This window comes from Anas acuta, chromosome 4 (genome assembly GCF_963932015.1).
Source record: "Anas acuta chromosome 4, bAnaAcu1.1, whole genome shotgun sequence".
Lineage (NCBI taxonomy): Eukaryota > Metazoa > Chordata > Aves > Anseriformes > Anatidae > Anas > Anas acuta.
In genome coordinates this window covers 11,000,761-11,021,814 of record NC_088982.1, presented here as the reverse complement: position 1 = coordinate 11,021,814, position 21,054 = coordinate 11,000,761, and the positions used below count along the sequence as shown (strand labels likewise).

At 41.0% G+C, this 21,054-nt stretch overlaps 2 protein-coding genes across 14 annotated transcripts in view; one reads left to right on the top strand and one right to left on the bottom strand.

Annotated features, from left to right (window-relative positions):
• Positions 1–14,569, bottom strand: part of ABLIM2 (actin binding LIM protein family member 2) — a 139,348-nt gene extending 124,779 nt beyond the window's left edge. For 4 of the 12 annotated variants that reach the window (XM_068679801.1, XM_068679803.1, XM_068679806.1 and 1 more), the window contains exon 1: positions 14,424–14,569. In XM_068679801.1, the coding sequence (XP_068535902.1) occupies positions 14,424–14,529 (106 nt within the window). In that variant the 5' untranslated portion in view covers positions 14,530–14,569. Of the gene's footprint in view, positions 1–14,149; positions 14,281–14,423 lie in introns of those variants that run through there. The other 8 variants (XM_068679811.1, XM_068679810.1, XM_068679812.1 and 5 more) reach the window with 4 other exon arrangements.
• Positions 1–21,054, top strand: part of SH3TC1 (SH3 domain and tetratricopeptide repeats 1) — an 84,074-nt gene that overhangs the window by 25,529 nt on the left and 37,491 nt on the right. The window lies entirely within an intron of this gene.

Below are 21,054 nucleotides of genomic sequence, written 5' to 3'. Positions count from 1 at the left end.
TAAAAGAGGGGAGATTTAGATTAGATGTTAGGAAGAAATTCTTTACTCAGAGGGTGGTAAGGCACTGGAACAGGTTGCCCAGAGGAGTGATAGATATCCCATTCCTGGAAATGTTCAAGGCCAGCCTGGATACAGCTTTGAGCAACCTGGTCTAGTGGGAGGTGTCCCTGCCCATGGCAGGGGGTTGGAACTGAATGGTCTTTAAGGTCCTTTCTAACCCAAACCATTTTGTGATTTATTAATTTATTTTTAATTATTATAATCTGTTTGTAACTGTTCTAGTTGCAGAAGAAGGTTGCAACTTTTTTTATCATTTTAAGTCTCCTCATGCCATTCCCATATGAGCAATACAAATTCCTAATGGCAAAAAAAAAAAAAAAAAAAAAAAAGAAACGGTGCTCCAACTTGTCTTTTACGTTTCAAATACAGACGTTATTGCTCGCAATTTCTCCCCTAATTTCCCTGCATGTGTACATGCCCTACTTGATAGCTACATCTCAGGGGTAAGCGTAAGGTTTTCACTTCTGTTTGTACGGTACAAGATTATGTATATCATGTTTATCTGGTAAACTGACGATACTAAAATTATTAAAGAAATTGTATAAAACTCCTTAAAGTCCTAGAGATACAGTAGAATACCTTGCTTTGGAGCAAGATTGACAGTCTCATGAGTGTTGTCCTAATGATGCCTACCCAGGGTGTTGGGAAGAGCAAAGTAACTCGGAGAAGTATTATGGGGAAAAAAAAAAAAAAAAGGAAAAAAAAAAAGAAAGAAATCCTCCCACAGCTCATTATATTTATATTCCTCATTGCTAGTGGCCTAGAACTTTACACAGCAGAAACACCAGAAACAGCCCATTAAAGCCACTCACCAATTCTAGCGCTGTGGCAGGAGGAGAAATAGGACGGCAGGGACATGCCTGATACTGAACATCTGCAAGCCCAGTTGGGATGAAGGGGCTGCAAGCATCTCACCAGTGTGACTGGAGTCAAAGGACCCAAAACTGGCCTCACCACTTCCAGCATTAAATCCTGAGCTGCTGGATCTGTCTGTGCAGCTTTTGCCACAATACATAATTTTCCAGCCCGTAGGCAACTGACAGAGCAGATGTTACCAAAATGACTTAATGCATTAAGCTGCTGTTTGTTTAATTCTGATGTGGAAAATGTGTCGTCCTCCAAATAGTTTAGTATGTTAACGTAACAGTGCAGTCACCTACAGCAATCTTCCATAATTTTATTCTATACCTATTTGGTTATTAATTTTATTCTAAATAATAATCAAAACCTTCTGTTTTCTTGCATCATACCTGTGCTTTTTAACATGCTCCTAACTTCCCATATAGTTTCTGAAAGCTGAATAAACAAAACTATTATCTGAAAAGAACATTTAAATATTTAATGTCCTAACGTATTTTATCTATAATTTGTTTGCATTAAATGACATAAACATCTGCAAACTTCCAGAATAAAGTAACCAGTTAATAACTTGCAACACAGTACTTCACAGATGAGGGATTTAGGGAGTTCAACTGTAAGGGAAAACAGTTTAGGATCTATATCTGCACAAGGAAGATGACCAAAGCTATATTTGGAGTGGTCTGTGAGTAACATGAAAAATCTTTTCCAAGAATGTTGATTCAAATAAAAAGATTTTAGAAATTTTAAAGTCAACACAAGGGATAGTTTTTAATAATTATATCAAAAGAGTTTTGTTTTTATATTTATATACTTTCTTATGCTTCAATAGGACAAGTGACAAAAAGCATATCTAGTCTTTAAAGTTATTAATCTCAAAAAAATCCATTTTAGAATCAATTTTGGAATAACTCTAAAAACATGACAAGCACTACAAATGAAGAACGCCAAGCTGTAAACAAGAACAGCACCCATTTCAAAACAAAGGCACAATAAAATGCATACTAAATTTAACTCATTTGTGGATTTGCATCTGAGGTTGTGAAGCCTTCTTAGCTCAAAGCATGTAAAATTAATCCTCTTGCATGTAGCTGCACTCCTTTGATAAGTCAGCATCCCCAGCATTAGCACTTATGCTTTCTTGAGAGTCTCTGGTAGTGCATAAGATACTTTTAACTTGCCAGCACCTTATTCTGATGTTCTGCCACAGCACATTTTGACAGCTATTCCTTACGGGGACTGTAGGCTTCAAGACTGGCAGTTGTTTCATCTGTGGCTTTGAGAGAACAGCTCTGAAAATAAGCTTCAAGAAATTTCTTAGACTACAAATTTGAACAAACTTTTGAGTACACCTTTCAAAACACAGCTTTTGAAACTTCTGTTGTTTGAAGTCCAGTTGAAGTCCATCATTTGTATGGTATTGGGGATTTCCAGCAAAGTAATACTTGTCTGTGTTTTGCTTTACATCAATTCCAATCAACTGGTTGTTGTCAAATAATGACTCCTCACCAACTAGACTGCAATGACCCAGATACCTGTTAGATCAAGGTATAACCATTGTGAGCCACATCTGGAACAAAGGCCAAGCACATAAATGGGCTTCAAACACAGAAAGCTGAAGTGAGTTTCAGTTCTTCATTGGATATAAGGAAGAAATTTTTCAGGATGAGGGTGGTGAGGCACTGGAACAGGGTGCCCAGAGAAGCTGTGGATGCCCCATCCCTGGAGATGTTCAAGGCCAAGGCTGGGTGAACAATCTGGTATTGTGGGAGGTGTCACTGACTATGACAGGGGAGTTGGAACTGGGTGATCTTTAAGGTCCCTTCCAACCAAAACCATTCCATGATTCTATAACCACGCTGTGCTGGTACTGCACCAGTCTCCAGGGACAACATCTGGTGTGACCTTGTGCATTCCTAGTCTCATTTGAATGGTTCTCCTTATTCATGTGATGCTCTTTGCTCTACAAATATGTGGTATCAGTGGTTATACTCTTCTGGAACCATGACAAATTTACCCAGTAAACAAGTCTGACTCAGTGCAAGCCCTCAGGACTGCCATAATCTCCACCCCAGTAACTAAGCTTTCAGCTTACCGGGGATACAAAAGCTTAGAGGCATTATCAGTCTGAATCAAAAATATTTTCCAAATTACCTATTGTATTAATGTGACCGTGACTGATGGAAGTTGCAGGAATTGGCTCTTATTTCAGTTGGACTACAAAAACGTTCAGCCATCTGACACCCTCCAACAGAGCCCTGGCTTCTCTCCATTCTTACTGCTGACCTGCCTTGATGTCTGCGCCCTGCTCCCACTGCTGCACACAGCAGGCCACTGATCCCAGTGCCCAGCTTCCCTACCCAGCTGGGAAACGGTGATGGGCAGAGAGAAGAGCAGGGGCTTTTCCTTATTTCTACATGTATCTACAACATTGGCCTTCAGCGCTAGGGAAATATTAGCTTAACCCTGCCCCTAGAGCAAAGAGCGGCATGTTATCTCTCTGACACGTTACGTCACCTTTAAACAGCTTGAAACAACTGGCAAGTGACAGTGGCAGCTGCTGGCAGGGGTCTGCTGGGACAAGCGTGCTCTGGGCTGCAGATTCCTTGGTGGGGCTGCACGACTGCAGCCTGTGTGCCAGTACATGCAGCCCTTGCGTGTTGCATAAAAATAAGAATGTTACCCAGGGTTAGCTTTTTGTATCTTCGTCTGTTTGATTTAAATCTTTTACATGAACAACCATGTCTGATGGGCGACATCAGTTGCAATCCTGATTGCTTTGTGGAATGGAGTCTCATGGATACTAGCCAGATGGAAACAAAGCTCAAGGAGGGGAACATCCAGGCTGCCCAGTGCACAGAATCAGCAGCAGGAAATCAGCTTTGTTGTTATTTATTTATTTATTTTTGCAAGTCAAATTCTTCCCTTTCTCTTTCCCTTCTTTAGCTGTTGGACAACCGAAGGACCAGATTTTATTTTTCAAAACTTGGTGGAAGGTGACAAGAGTTCATTTTCCTTTCTTACTTCTTCATCCAAACGTCAGCCACTTGTATCAATGCTAAAACCAACCCCAAATATATCAAGTTTTATACTTATGAAGCCAGTGACCTAATGGATGCAACATTTAACTCATACTTTGGTATTCCTAATTCTTTTCCCCTTGATCAATCCTACAAAAGACAACTCACAAATCTGTCCTCAGCTCCCCTAGGTGTACAAGTGAATTAAGAAGTCATTAATTCTCTTGTGAGAGCTTTGTAGCAAATTGATGAACAGTACTAGCAAAAAGCTAAACATATTTGTAAAAATACACAACTCCAACAGTACCACAATGACATTCTACCAAAAGGAAACCCTAAAATCAGAGAGCATAAATGTAAAGAGTGATCCATGCTAACAAAAATGGAAGGAATTCTTGCCAAATAGAGGAGAAATTTCCTAAGTAGATGAAGTTACTTTTCAGTTTGGGACTAAAAATAGTATGGCTGTTTATGCAGTACACAGAGACAGAACCTCCTCCCCAAAGTTTACAAGCTAAATAAACTGCAGTCAGATGAAGTATAGGAAAAAATATTAACAACAATAATTACCCTCTTAATTGCATTATTTGTGTGTAGAAGAGCTTTCCATTTTCTTATTGCGTTAGCAATTTCTTTAGGGCATAACATTTTAGGATGCTTACACTGGAATATGCAACAACAACAACAAAGTCTGAAGTGATAAAAAGAAGCTTCAAACGCCAACATGGAGATGCAACATTATGTCAGACACAGCAGTTTTGAAGAGATCACAGCCTAGAGACAGGATGAAGTGAAACACGTAGGACGACCAATTTGTAGGTTAGTACCACCGGACTCTCCTGGACACATAGCTCTTCCTGTCCATCAGAAGTCCTCGCTCCCTACTGCTCAAGTGCTATACATAGCTGTCAAGCTGAAATGTCAAATAGCCTGTGACCAATATAGGACCTTCGGTAACTGTTAATTCTTCACAGTCCAATAATGTCAATGCAGTGATAATACTTTCCATACCACTGTTTTTTTCCACACCATAATTACCAAAATTTCCCTTGCAAATTCCTAGGAGTTTCCTGTTAACCTGCAGCCCTTTGCCTTCCAGCATGCCCAGAGCACTGGAACCACCACCTGACTTCCAGAACCACATCAAGAAACCTCAGGGTAGGCAGCTTTCTTTATCATGTCAAGGTTTGCTGTTTACCAACTGCAAAGGGCTCTCTAAGTGACACTGGATGCATAACTTAAAATACATTCACAGGTTCACTTCAAGAAAACAGGTTCAGCTACAGAAAACAAGAAATGAAATGTTTCTAAAAATATGAAAGGGAACAGTACTTTCTAAGCACAAGAGTGACTAGTACAGAAAAAGACTATCAGGAGAAGCAGTAGGTTTGTTATCTTTTGTTGTCTATAGGGAAGACAGGTCTGTTTTTTCTAACTCGGTTAAGGAATATGCAAGTGCAAACAACCAGTTATTCTGAGAAGTAGTAGAAGATTAGATGATTAAGCAACCGAACTTGACCTGTAACCTACACAATACCATAAAAATAGCTCAAACGAATAACTAGAGTTAAATAGAAAGTCAACCTAAATTCCAGATCTGAAATTGGTAAACTGTTTTGATGTCTACAGTGCAAACAGCTATACTGGGATCATCCATCCCTAATTGAACAGATCACCACAACAGTCTTAGGAAACATGTGCAAAATCAAAATCAGAGCTGAAGCTGAGAATGCCTCCTATATATAGCATTCCTATATATTTCCAAAAATATTAAGTACCTTTGTATGCATAAAGACTCTGAGAAGCTGCCTTGTTCTAATTTGTAATGGGTGAATCAAGCACGTATCCAACCAACGTTATGGCAGCTTCTGACAGCTCTAGCTTAACAGCCAGGCTTTTTCTGCCAACTTCAATTTGCAGCAAGTGCTATGTATTGCCTTCTAAAATAGCCATGACTATGGCATGCTTCTAGATCTATGCAGACCTTATGTGCTTCAGAGACAGCATGCAGAAAGCCCAGCTGAGCATTTCTGCAGAGCTGGCAGCATCACTCTAATGTTAGTCTCATATTCTTTTCAGGACACAGACCATGTTGTTCCCATGGAAAAATCAACGCTGACCTTGAAAAAAGCTCAGGCATATCACAAATTAAAATTTTAGCTCTAAGGAAAAAAAATGAATTTGAAATGAGTGACTACCACTATCGCGGTTTTCCTGAAAAAAAAAAATAATAGTGTACTATAATGTTCACTCTGGGAAGATTAACTCTGAGTTTAGAAATAATGGGAGTTATGGGTCCTCAGCACAACCTAGCTTTCACTCTTAGCTCAATCCAAATTAATAAATAATACAGACAAAATCAAATCTACAGCAGTATAACTGTTTTTCAGAATAGCTCTATTAAGATACAAATGTATACTTGAAGTTTATCGTTACACTGCCTTTCTGCAGAGAAAGAAATTTAGGCCAGGATATTGAAAAAGAGCTAAAATCAGGTATTTGTATGAAACATCGCTTTATGTTCATCCTGGTCTTGCACAATTTTCAAGATACTATTATCAGCCACTGCTAACCACACTGGGTGATGGATGCTGCTGGTCTCAGTGTGTTGGGCCACACAGGCACTTGATCTGGTGTAGGCATCATTGCAATGTTTGCTTAAATAACAGCAATGAATGTGACATACAGCAAAATGAAGTGCTAATGCTTACAGTCTAATGGCCTGTAAAGACATACATGTAGCTGATGGCACATTAAGACAGTCTCTGAGATGTTAGCTTAGTTCCATATCATGAGAAGCTGCATTTATTAAAAATGTTAACATTTTTACCTTGATTCTTTAGTTAGTCATGAAAAGAAATGCCCCAGTGGCAGAGCGAAGAAGCACTCTGCAGCTCTCAGTGATCTCAGCCACAAGCGCTATCATTTCTCGAAATCCCAGCATGGATGGAGAAGCCAGATGTTCACACCATGCTTGGTGTCTGTCACCCCTTGGCTCTGCAGTTGTGCTAGCATAGCCCATGGGAGTGGGCCTGCATCTTCTGGGTGACAGTTCAACAGGTTTGTGGTCCATAAAAACACTTTCTCCACAGGGCCTGGTGCAGGAGAACTTACAAATGCTCCTACACAAAGCTGAAGCTAGAAGTAGTAGTTTTTTTCCTCCAATTTCATGAGATAGGAATGAGCCACCAAAGCCTAGGAGGATCACTGATCAGTAAATAAGCAAGGCATTCAAGATAAATCTACCTGTAGGTCTCTGTAGCAGAGAGATCCTCAGAAAATTTGGGATTGGATAGGACACCCAGAGGTCCAACACACTGCAGGTCTATACTCAAAGTTAGGTCAGGTTGCTCAGACTTTTGCAAAATAGATTTTTAAAAACCCAGAGGCTGAACGTTTTACAGCCATCCTGGGAAAAACTCTTCCAGATTTCAGGCACTCCCATTCCTGTTTTTCTTCTCCTTACAGCCAGCACAAATTTCCCTTGCTCTAACTCCTTGCTGTCACCTCATGCCCTTTCTGCACATACCTGTGAGGGGAGCTTGGCTCCATCTTCCCTACAGCCACTCACCAGGTGTTTCCAGCTGAAGAGAGCAGTGAGATTCCCCCTTGTGCAGGATTTGTTAACCACGCGGGTGGGAACTCTGTACCCAAAGGCACACTGAGCCATGGACAGGCTCCAGATGGCACACAAACCCACTCTGGCCTGTCACCACTACTACATACCCACAACCTGTGCTCAGGTGCAGTGCTGGTCTGCTCCCCAGGCAAAGGCAGAGTGCATTATTTTCGGGTTGGCTCTGCTTTATTTAGCCTGAGTAGGGCAGGAACCGGTGAGCACACTGGAACTCAGGCCACAAGCAGAAACCCTAAAATTGGCACCCGGAGCCCGACTTGCAGCCAGGTTAGCACATAGCAGAATGGATGGCATATGCGCGAGTCACAGGGGCAAGGTGTTGGAGGCGCTGCCAGACGTTTGCTCCAGATCGCCGCCATACAGACATACGAAGGCCCAGCTGTTCCAGATTGCCTTGTACTCCATTTATGTGAATTGGCTGCAAATCCTACTCCATTCCTGCCTTCCTGTCAGCAAGGCCAGTTTCTGTCTGTAGGTCTCTGTGCCCTACACAATTATATACATACAACCTTAAAGATTAGGTCCTCTGTATCTGTGTTATATCTAAAATTGTGATCAAGAGATTGTTTTAACACTGCTGGTATTGCAAAGCCAAAAGAAACACGGGAGCAAGGCAAACTCTACAAGACTATCAAAAGCAAACTTGTCGGCTGAACTCTATTAAAACCCCTCACTGTTCTGTTACAAGGCAAAGCAGAGAAATAACTTGCAGATCCAAAATAAGTTTGCAACTCTGAGAGCACAACAGGAAAGGAAAAGGGACCTAGAGAATCTGTAAACTGGGCAAAGTAAACACAAGTAACTGAGATGAAAACAAAGATGAAACTGTAAAAATATTTTTCATGACTTCTAGATCATTCACATAATTTTAAACTGCAATACTGCAACAATCTATGATTTATAAATGCACCTCAGTGAACTCTCTTGACAAAAGTAGAAATAAATCAAGCAAAAACTGGCCTCTGATCAAGAACTCTCTGAATTAACCACCTCATGTTCATTTAGTCCCATTTAGCATAGCTTAGAGAAGACCCCAGTATTTACTTAAACAATTAGTAAAGTGCCTTATTTATTACCTCTGAGGCTTGTTGCCACCTGTGAATCCACAAGTCACACACCTGCAAGGGGAAGGAGCTCTAATGACCTATTTTCTGAAGTTGCCAAAGCTCTTGTATGACACACTCAAGCATAACAGGTTCTTTGACTTCTTCTGCATATGATATGTATCAAACTTTAACTCCTCCCTCTTGCCCAAGGATTTTACCCTATAAACAGACATAGGGATTTGATTTTACTTTCTTGTCCTTTGAAACAGGCTTGAAGGAACGCAAGTACAGTATGCTTACTGCTCCACATTTACACTATATTCAGTTATTTCATTCCATAAACCAGCAGGGGCCAGAATTTTTTTTTAACACCTATATTTATTTTTGTCTCCCAAATAAGAATTTGGCAAGAGGGAAGAGGAAAAACACAGGACAATCACATTTCATCCTCTCTTGATGCATCAGAGACTGACCAATGCTAGATACGTAAAAACAAAGGAGATATTTGAAAACTTTCAAGGACTGCTGTGTTTGTGATCAGTTACCATAGAGTAATAACTGAGGTGCCACGCTTTCTTCTCCTATCTATCATGAGGAGCAATTGTGGTCTGTTATGCTTAACAGTGACAATACTGCTAATTCAAAAAGTAATAGTTACTAAATAGCAAAAAAAAAAAAATAAATACATATTATGGGAACATTAAAGTCTGTCTTTTAAAAACATCTTTAGTGATATCTTACTATTCAGGAAGGTTTATTTTTATTTTTCATGGCTAATTGCAGTGACGCTTTAATTTCCTTCACTACAGATCAAGCAACTTGTACTATACTATCAGGAAAAATCTCCAAACTGAAAGTATTGATCAATATAGCTAATGCCACTAGAACTGTTTTTACAGAGAAAAGGAGAAAATATGTTCCTAAAGCAGACAGAACTATTCACTGAATGGAGCTTATATTCCTCTCAGATTTCTTTTCTAGAACAGAAAAATAAATAACTGTCCTTCCTGCAAAACAAGACTCCATCTAGATTTCAGAGCACGAGCATCAGCTAACCAGCTGTGAAAAAAAACCCTTCAACATTTCAGACGGTAACAGCTCAAGGCCCTGACACACTGCTAATAGATCTTGACACAGGGAATCATCTAAATTCGGAAATATTTGCCTGAAGGATATATTTAAGGATGCAGACAATGAGCCAGCAAATTGTCTGATAATCTCTGAGGCCCCTCTGTTGCCGTGTCTGACGCTGGCCTGCTGGAGGGATGAATGAAGAAGGCACAGTAGTGTTGCTGGTCATTCCCGCTCCTATCCCAGCAGTCATCCCTGCCCTGCGAAAGCCCTAAGCAGAATGCTCTACTTCCACCCAAATATGCTTCATTCACTGTTATGATCCCTTTGTTTGAAAATTCAGGGTATGAAGGTGATTTAATGGCACCAGCAAGCCCCCAGCAGGACTGGAAAACACTGCTCTGAGCTTTAAGTCAGGAGGGACAGCCTGGATTTGGGGGTCTGTAGAGGGTAGAAGGTGAATGGTTTGTCAAAATCAGCAAAACTACGATCGGGGTTTCCTCACTTTGAATATTGGCAAGCCCATGTCACAGAATGAGGAAAAAGAGGGGAAAAGTTACCTCAACAGCCACACTTTAATTGGTTTTTCAATTATTTATCTCTTTACATTTCTTGGCCCTCTGTTTCTATCATAAAGTTGAATATTGGGCATTAAGTATGTAAGCCCTGTACAGCAAAACCAACAGTGCTTTACTACCGTGCTGAAGTGGCAGCCAGCTGTGGCCAGAAGAGCAGACACACAGGGTGTTCAGTGCTGCAGACACCATGACAAAGACGGGCAGGTTGGCAAGAAGCAGACTCACTCATGGAGCAAAATGTCTGGGTGTTTTAAAGGAGAACAAGCTACCTTTCCCATCTGAGCAGAGCTCGGGTAGCACAGAAAGGCCTGCAGCAGGCAGGATGTCCTGCAGTCAGAAGTTACCGGCTGATGAAGCTATCACCTGATAATCTCTTCTGACCAATTTCACCCTCTTGTAGCAGTGCTGTATATTCTTACCATCAAAGAACATGATGCTGCAAAGAATAATCTCCAACAACAACAACAACAACAAAAATTAAGGAAGCCTAAGATACTGCTTCCTACTTTTTTACAATCCAAATATATGTGTGTGTATGTATATATATATATATATATACATATATATATATATATATATATATATATACACACTCCACGCAATTCAATTTTAGAGCAAGAATTACCATCAGCAATTACATGCCATTGTATACTTTCTCAGGGAGATCGTACCATGGCTAAAATGGCAAGGACATGAAGTAGCTCTAATTCTGTTTAATTACTAAACCTGGAGGACTGCACATTATTATCTTCACACATACATATTTCATTAGTTGGAGAACTCCAAAGCAAGGCGACCTCTTGATGCTCCCATCAAGTAACTTAATGCTCTCTGCTACCAGTGCTCAAAACGAAGGGATGAAAGTAAAACAGGAAAATATACTTGTCTGAAACAAACAGGCTATTGTCTCTGGGGAGGGTTCCTGTTGGCCTATTTACATGTGAACTTTGAAAAGGAGTTAAGCATCTCCCCGGCAGGGCAGGAACCAGTGTGACCAGCCTGTGCAGCCTCTTTTGTAACCAGTGCCACTATGGCCATGCGCCATTTGGGTTGTGAACCTCTGTCAGCAGGTCTCTGATCCACACAACCAAATTTTCCCTCTAATGTAACAGTTTAGAAACTAAAGAGCCAAGCGAATTTGTGTCATGACATTTAATTTAATCTAATCTGAGATAATTCACCTAGTATGTAATTAGCTCTGTGATTCTTCTTGCACTTAAATAATCAACACCATGTTACCCTATTTCTGGGAACTGATGGAAACCTAGTTTTCTCAATTTCAAATTTTTAACCTACTTTGTTCTTTTTGCTATGATTTCAAGACAGCAAAGAACTGGGATATCAGGCTGATAACCATATTATAAATTATTAAAAGTACACTCAGAATCCTGAATACACAGCCATTTCATGCAACTCTCCTAGGTATATAGGGGTTGTGAATGAGCCTTTGCTTAGAAATGTTTTCAGACAAGGTCAGAGGTAAGTATATGGAATTCAGCTGAGGATAATCATGTGTGGGAAAATCTAATTATGCTATAAATACTAATACATTTGAGTTGTTTTCCTATGCCACATGATCATATGTTTTCTAGATGTAAAACTATACCATGAGTCTGTAGTTCATTAATACAGAATGACATTTCAGAGAACTATACAGCCACTTTAAATGGTATTATCTGCACCTATGTATCATAAACTAAATCACATTACCAAATGTACCCATTTGTACATCTAAACAGCAAGGCAGCATGACAGGGATCCAGGCAGGGATCCCAATGATGTGGCACATCAGCACAAGACACACAGACTGAGCAAAGGCTTCTGGAGTAGCAAGTAGAGATCCACAAAGGTTGACTCCATCTCATGAGGATGGATCACCAAACACGGCAGCAATGCCTTAAACCTTATGTGGCAGTGATTTTGATGCCACATTTCAGCCTGGTTTTCTTGGCAGAGACAGAAACATCCTTCTGCTACAACACCACCACTGAGCTTTGAATTACAGCCTTTCCAGAGCAATTTTGGTGGAAATCTTTTGTAAGCAGTAATTTTACTCAAGTGAGTTGTGGCATTAAATTTGCTGTACGATAGTTGCACTACTGATGTTAACAGAAATTTTCCATTGCTTTTGCAGAGTAGAGGTGGGCTCCCCACATTTAATTTGATAATCAATTTAATCATATAAATTGATTGCAAATTTTTTACATAGTCCACACAGACATGGTAAATCCAAATCTGGAAACATCAAAGCTGAAGTGATACTTAAAAACAATGCTCCTAAAACTGCCAGTTGTGATTTCAAATGAGAGCTAAGGACTCTCAGGGGTTTTTCCACCCTTTTTCCTACGATGTTATTTTTATCTTGGCACTGTTCGTTAGTTCTCTTTCATTTACGCTGTATTTGGTGCAATTACACAGATAGAATTGTGTCAAGTCTCATCTATACTAGACTGTTATCCACAAACTTTTCTTCTGTGTTTCTGACTTTACAATCTATCAAATTTGTGTTTAAAACATTCTCAGGATGCAACTCTGGAATTTTCTACTCCCTCTCTCAGCCTCAGCTCTACTGCTACAGAATTTAAATGCTTCACAGTGCTGCATATTCTTCTGTTGGAGATTACAGATGGGGAACAGGATAGGATTCTGTGCTTGACTTTAATCATCTCCAATGCAGATGTCACCATCTGCGTTAACCATCTAGATTCCTTTAGAGACAGAAGAAAGGCTTGGGATTTCCAGTACCCCTGAACACGCTCTCGTTCTGCTCCCACCTGCCCCAGCCTGGGCACTTGGCAGGCTGGAAGTGCGCCTTCCACGCACAGACCACACGGGAGCACAGCTGATAGGCATATGTGGAAATCGCTACGCTTTCAATAGAGGAAATGCAAAGCTCCGTTTTTATCTGAAGCCTCCGGCAGGTGTTTGACCCCGGGTCTCTCACTGCTCTAACAAGGAGCCTGTCTTCCTCTTTGTTTGCGTTAGGCTCTCATTTGGCTCGCTGCGAGGATGTGGTGTGATTAAGCGTGTTGACATACAGAGTCACCACGTAATTGTAGCTATTCAACGTCTCCCTGTTGTTGTGGCAGAGGGTATATTTAGCAGCTACAGTTATGCTCAGAAATGAAATATACAATCAGCTCTGAAAGCCTCCCCCTTTCCCTATGCACAACCCTGGGTTTGTCTTAAAGACTGTAATATTGTGCGATCAGCTGAGCTCTGAAGCAATCACCCGCCAGTGCCACCCAATGCAGACGAATGCTGAATCGCTGGAAAACACAATTCCAAGCCCGTTCACAAATCCTGCATGTATCACGGGGGGAAGGAGGGGGGGGGGGAAGAGGGAATAATAAAAAAATACTTTTGTATTTCCCTGGGCAACTGGATCTCCTGGGTGGAAATCGTAGCTGGTGTTGCGATGAAACCTGCGTGGTTTTCACCTCCCCTGCCAGCACGCAACCTCAGCCGGGAGCAGAGGCCGAGCTTTCAACCCCAATATTTCAACCCCAAACCTGTCTGATGAGCTGCGGGCTTCTTCCCTGCGGGATGCCGGGTGGGGAAGGGGGGCAGCAGGTTCCTGCCCCACGCTCGGCGGGGTACCGGGGGCGCCGGCTGCCGAGCCCACCCCGCGGGGCTCCCTGCGGTGTGCGGGCGGGGCTCCGAGCTCTCCTCGGAGATGCACATACATACAATAATAGTGTATATATATATATATATATATATATATATATATATGTAAAAATACAGAAATCTTTACGGTCCGCAATTTCCAGCTGCCCCCCCACCCCGCAAAAAAATACACCGCGACAACGTCCCCCTCCCGATAGCTGGCTCGGTGCATATGTAGGGGTACGGGGGGGTCCTCCCGCTGCCTCCTACCTGTGCCGGTGCTCATGTCGCGCAGGAGGGGCCGCCACCGTCGCCACCGCTGCCGCCCGTCCCCGCCGCCCGTCCCCACGGCCCCGCGGGCGGCCCCGGCCCCATCCCCGCCCGCCGCCGCGCTCCGCCCCTGCCGCAGGTGCCCAGCACCCCGGCCACCCCAGCGGGCACCTTGGGGTTTTCGGCAGCTCCGTGCCTCCTCCAGGGGGTTACATCTCTCTCCAGGGCTGCGGGGACCCCCCCCGGTTCTCCCCCAGCCGCATCCCGCTCGCACCTTTTTCCCCGGCAGCTCCCCTTCCTCCGCATTTTCCTGCCGGTGCTCGGCTGGTGAGGTCGCCGACGTTTGTACAAAGCGGGTCGCTGCACAGGTGCTTTAGCATGTCCCCGGAACGGCCAGGGACGGAGGATGAGGATGTCTGAGCTCTTCCTCAGCTCGGCCCGGGCTCCAGGCAGCGCTGCACCGCAGAAGACGTTTGGCAGCAAGTGTGGTTATTGAGGAGAGGAAGGGAGTGCTGGCTGGAGCAGGGGAACCTCACTGATCCTTCATTTGTGAAATTAGAAAGACTCACAGTGTTTTGTGAAAGCCAGCCTGTCCAGTATTCCATCTATCTAACAAATCATTGCTATAATTCTGATAGAAATAATGTGTGCTTTTTTAATTATTATTTTAATAAAACAGCACCCAAACTTCCATTTTAAGAAACCCAGCAAGATCCAGATGCAGTTACATAAGCACATCATGTTGCACAGCTCCTCTGATGCTGCGTGCAGGGCAGCTTGGCATAACACTACCAGCGTGAGGAAGCAGGAGCGTGCAGAGAACTCCTGCTCTGCACTCAAATGATGCAAATTCTGGAGATAATTGCTGCCACTGGGAAGAGTATGGACCTGCACTCAGGCATCACAGGGATATGGGATCAGACAATCCAAGCTGGTGCCCCACTGCTGACAGCCAGCAGCAATGGATATTTGCAGAGCGGACTTGCTGAGCCAAATGAGTTTTCTGCATGTTTAAGAACCTTCCATGCATTTTCTTCCATTACCTTGCCCAACTGTTTTATTTTATTTTTTTATTTTTTGTTTTGTTTTGTTTTTCAGTCTATGCACACTTCAAGCAACCGCAGTACCCTGCTTGAGACATTTCACAGCTGAACTATGGGTGCTGCGAAGAACCACCTGCTTTTGTTTTGAACCTGCTATTTGCTATCTTTATTCAATGCCTACTCACTCTTGTAGTGGAAGAGAGAGCAAACATATTGTTCCCTATTCACTTTCTCTGTGTCACTCATGAATCTGTCCTATCAGATTCCACCCTTCACTCCTACTCTGCTTAGTCATTCCTTGAAGCTCATGACTTGTAACTTCAGTAGCATGCTGCTATCCCTTTCTGTCATTTGCAGAATGCATCTTTAATTGTTCAATAGCGTGTTTTGCTAACTGCCTTTATTGCCATTTTTCCATCCAGCAACCTTCTGCCACCCATTTGCCAATGAAAGCTTTCTTGCACTGCCCAGTTGTGCTAAAGCGTGGCAGAGGAGTTGCAGTTGGCCTTGTAGAACTTCACTAGGTTGCAGACTGTACAAGAATATCCATGTGTTTATGTCTGTTACATATCAGAGTAGCAGAAATTTGTAGAGCATCTCAATTGTGGCAATGCAGCAGCATCCATCTTGTCTTTGTTCTGCATTCATGTTAATAAGATCTGGCTTCCAGCATCACCGCAATTTGTATAACAGTTTAATCACGAAATATCTTTGCATATAATAGCTATCATGAGTTCAAGGCATTCTTTGAGTGATGCTAGTAAGCCTGTGGCTATGCAGAAGTGTTGCTTTGAAAGCAAAATTAGACATAACTTGCTGTGTTGAAGGTGGTGGATGTGCAATCAATACTGGGTGTAACAAGAGGGAACTGCTTTAGGCTTTCAGGCTGCTAAAGTTGGACCCTTCTGCTGGGCAGCAGTGCAGAAGGAGACTGAACACTAAAGCCGTTGCTTATTCATTTCAGAGAAAACCCCAGGTCTATGAGTGGATTCTTGAAGTTCTATCAGTCATGGAAACAACCAAAAGGCCCAGTTACTACCCAAATGCTCAGAATGGTTTGCTGAGCACATGGCACAAACGTGCTTTAGGAAATGCTGTAAGAAACAGATTTTGGAGTTCAAAATTCTCCTTGTTTAAGACAACAGCACCTGCCACAAGCTTAATTAGGGGTCCCTGTGACCCAGTGCATAACTCATATGCTGCCACTCGGTAGGACCTCACCACTCCAACCAAGAGACCATGAAGCAATCCCTGCTTTTGTGGACTATCATCCAAAACAGCCTCATCCAGGACACAGAGGGCAAGAGAAAACTCTGCCTGAATGACCTTTTGAAGTAGTTTAATGCTAGTAGTTTTAAAACCATCCAGAAAGAGTTGTCAAGAAGGTTAACGTTAAACAATTTACACCGAGCATTTTGTCTCGTAGACAAAACAGCTGAGATCCTTCAGGACAATGATACACCCTGAGAATGATCACACAGTCATCAAGGCACTGCAAGATTCAGTCTCATGTTACCAATTAAAATTTCGGGCTAATAGGCAATGCTGACAATCATTGTGACAATCATCTCCTGACAGTGTTTGTGAAAGTGATCAGCTTGTCCAGCCACTGCAAAAAAGGCTGAAAAGTCACAGAACCACAGAATCATCTAGGTTGGAAGAGACCCCCAAGATCAGTCTCCAAAATATCAGCATTTTGAACCACTTCTGTCGTTACTGGAAATTGAACTGGCATTTGACAGTCCTGATAGTCTGGCTTCCACCAAACCCTCAGTGTTATCCTGGGAGAGATTAAAAAACTCTGTGCAAGGCAAAAAACTTTACTTTTATAGTATATGAATGTTTTCTAACATTTCTTCACTAATGTTATTCAGGGATATTGGACTAGACAATTTTACAGGTCCCTTCCAATGTAAACCATTCCATGATTCTAAGAACTTACATTGCATTTTACTGTACCTGGGTATTTAAACTGTGTGTTTCTTACTTATATTCATACATCTTCTATTACATTAGTTCTATTGGAATAAAAATCTTTGCTTTCTGTTGAATTGCTAACCACCCCAAATATCAGAAATGAATCCATGACAAATAAAAGAATACATCCCACATTTCATTTTCTCTGCTTCCAGAAAACAGATGGATATAGTCAGGTTCTTACTGCCAGGCAAGTTCTGTGATATTGTGGTGTGCTTGACTTGAAATTATGTATGGCTTCATGTAAAGGAAAAAGGAGTGAACACTTTAAATATAAAATAGAACAATCAATATAGCATATGTTCATGAATGGATACTAGCGTTACACTTGACAATGTTTATGTTCTTGTTCTTGTGTATGCCTCTGTATCTTAAGTACACTGCAGATTTATGGACTGACAAAATATACATTCTCGCAGAAGCTGCCCCATATTTTTTTTTCTGTATATTTAAGTGAAGTTAAGAACATTGCTTATATTTCTCTTTCTTCACTTTTTCTTTTTTATTTTTCTTAAAATTCAGAGTGTTCAATGGGTGTTGTATTCAATTAATAATACTAGCATTTTAAAATTCAGTTTCTCAGTAAGGATGCCATACAATATTTTTATTCAGAATTTTTATTGGGCAAGTCCAGTTGAAGCAAACAAAAAAAGACTTTTTTTTTTTTTGTTTGTTTGTTTGTTTGTTTTTCCCAACAATGGGGAAGCCATAGGCTCCTCAGTGCAATAAAATCAATAAAATTATTACTTTTAGTTAATCGTTTGTCTGCAAAGTTTTTTTAGGTCATTGCCAGTATAGTAAGAAAGGGGTCATATTTTAAAAGCATCCCAATGATGGAAGGTCAATCTACAGGAACTTGCTGCTCTGCATGTGGAATGAAAAAACACTCCCTTGTGAAAAACCATTCACCCAGCCAGATATTAGAAGTGATTTACATTCTTGTCCACAATATAGGAGATCACAATTTCAAATACCTGATGAAGGATAAGAAGTTGGCCCTTGGCTTCACGTTCAAAGCGGAGATAGTACCACAGGATATTCAGGGTAACCTAGAGCAAAACTTTAAAAAAAAATAAAAATTAGTCAGTTTGTGGCAGTTATACTATTAGTTGCACAAATTCCTATTAAAATGACCTAAACTTATCATAAACAAATCAGAAAAAAATAATCTACTGTGCATCTCTGTATTTTTTACCATTGAAGTCTATGAGGTAGTCCTGAAAACTGAGCTTAATCTGCCAAGAAACTTTGGCATTTCTTTACTTTGTCAACTTAAATCTAATAATTAGGATCGTGTTTACTCCAAGTTGCTGTCTTTTGACAACTATTAGATCTCCTGTAAGATGAAAAGTGATCTTGCAATCCATACTAATTTATTTTGAAGAGCTTATGTTTTAAATGACAAGTTGTCCCTCAATTTCGTTCCAGAAATTTCTAATTTTCCTATTACTCCCAGTTCGAGTTATGGCTTGTTCAACATTCAGGCTACTATATTCAGGCTACTACATCAGGGAATTGCTGGTTCTGGGACAGCTGCCAAAATGGGCCAGGCTTGTGTTTGCAATGTGTTGGTGCCTGTGACACTGGGTACTTCTCCACCATGTTCCTGGGTTTGTCGTGTGTTGCTTTGGCATTGATAGTAAACAAGATGTAAGTCAAGTCTGAAGTCTACAAAGAATAACAGGCCGAGAGATCTTAAAATGACATTCAGGATATGAAAATAAATTGCCAGCTATTTACTAAGCCAGAGGTACACATGTTTATAACTAATGAATTAGTGTGGAGAAGCTGTAATGAAATAACAACAGAGCACTATATGGAGATGTCTGTATTGCAATACCAAGATGTCTGTAACAACTTTTATGTACAGCTCCTCTTACACCGTGGGCAGAATATAAATATTACATCAGCAGTTTCAACTTAGGCATCAATTACCCATTACAAACCTAAATGCATTATGATCAGTAGGTCAAATACAACTTCAAGGCAAACTTTGAAAACAGAAAGAATGGAATAACATCAAAGGGAACAGTGGCTGAGGATGAAAGAATTCTCTGTTACAATGAGACAATCAGGGACTGTTCTCTCATGTCAGCAGTCAGCTTTTGGAAAGTTGGTCAGAACAAATAAATTTTAATATTGGAGACTTCTGCATATGACAGGAAGTCTAGCAGGTAATGCTATATAATTTATATCCAAGAATGACAACCACAGAAGTTATAGAAATGAGTTGTGCAGAAATATAAATACAAAAAATGATTTGGGGAAGAGCCAAGATAAGGCGTGAATAATATAAAAGTCACAACTACACGTGCAAAAACATTGGCAAAAATTTAACTTGAATTTGAGAACAGCAGATGAAGCTTTCAAGGATTCCAGTGCAATGTTACACAGTTTATGTAGCTAGTGAAACCAGTACCCCTGTCTGTAAATTTGTAAATAATGTGCTTTCTGTAGTAAACAAGCTTGAACTCTAATACTATCCCCTTTGTGCCTGTTGCAGAGAGGTTAGCACTTATTAAGCACAGTGTGATCTCTTGCAGATGTGACTCCTTGGAAAATTACCGCTTTTGTGAAGCTGCAACTTCTCACTTCAAGTAGCTGATATTATAGCCCACTGTCCCTGAGTCAGTTTAACTCTGTACTCTGCAGAACAAGGTGATATATGCGGATTTGCTGTTGCTTGTCCCGCATTGCATCTCTAACACTGTTGTAATCTAAAAAAAAAATACTGTACTGTGTTAGCAGAACTTAGACTCTTACTAGGTGACAAAATTTTCACGTAGCACCATCTGCGAACAAGGCCTTGCCTGAGATTCATGACAGTTTATAGAAGCTTTTGCCTCACTCTGCCAGGGAATATACCTGGTTTGGAAAGCATCAGACCCCAGGAAAATGCAGCTGTGACTAAACAGTTCTGTGGATGTCCTCAACTGCATTAAAGCTGTCTCTTGCTTTCCAGGCTTAACGATACCAGTCAAAGGCCCTAGTTTTTATGTAATGGCTTGGGCCAAGCCTACCTAAAAGAAAAGTTAAAGGTGGCTGAGGCTTGTGGATAATGTATGCAGAGAAGTCACCTAGAAAATAAGGAATAAATGATTATTTATTTTTTTTATTTTTACTTCTCCAAAATGGATCAAAATGGTGAAAAATGGATCATTACTGAATATAATGTATAGACATAAGACATACTGTGCATTTAATGCAGTGTACCCAGCAAGTGACAAGGCTAGTTATAATTTTTCTTTTTAGTTGCATGCCCTTAAATGTAGTAAAAATATCTTTATAGCATGTCCCCTCCCCAGTCACACCTTCACATAATTACAGTTTCTGTTGGCACTAACAGAAATAAAAATAAAGCACCTCCAGTCTCAAAACTAAAAGCTTTAAATTTGTGTAAATTGTATTTCACGTAATCAAAAGTTCATAAATGGAATTGTAAGATGGTTCAAAAGCTGAAATTCAAATAGGAAGCATTTTGAGTTCCAGTGATTTTCAGATCCTTATTGAAAAATCCTCCACTGTGCCTCTGATATTCTTTATTAAATAGAAAATCTTTCCACATATCTCACAAGACTGATGATTTCACTGTATCTTTTAACTATTTTATTCTTTTTCTAAGAAATATTGCATGAAGCATGCCAAGGCTGGACACTTAAGTAGCAGAAAGTGTTGGGCTCGTTATGTTTATTGCCATCATTTCATATTCTTAGTCTTGGTGTCTTTAGACAACCGTTCAATAGAGATACATAAAAGAGGAAAGGTGCTCCTAGGAGAAGCTGAGATCTAGTAGCTACAGACGGAACTGCAAACACTGGACGCTTGAACACACGAGCCCTTCTTCAGGTCTCAACTAGAGGGCAGCAGTAATTTGGAAAAATCCCT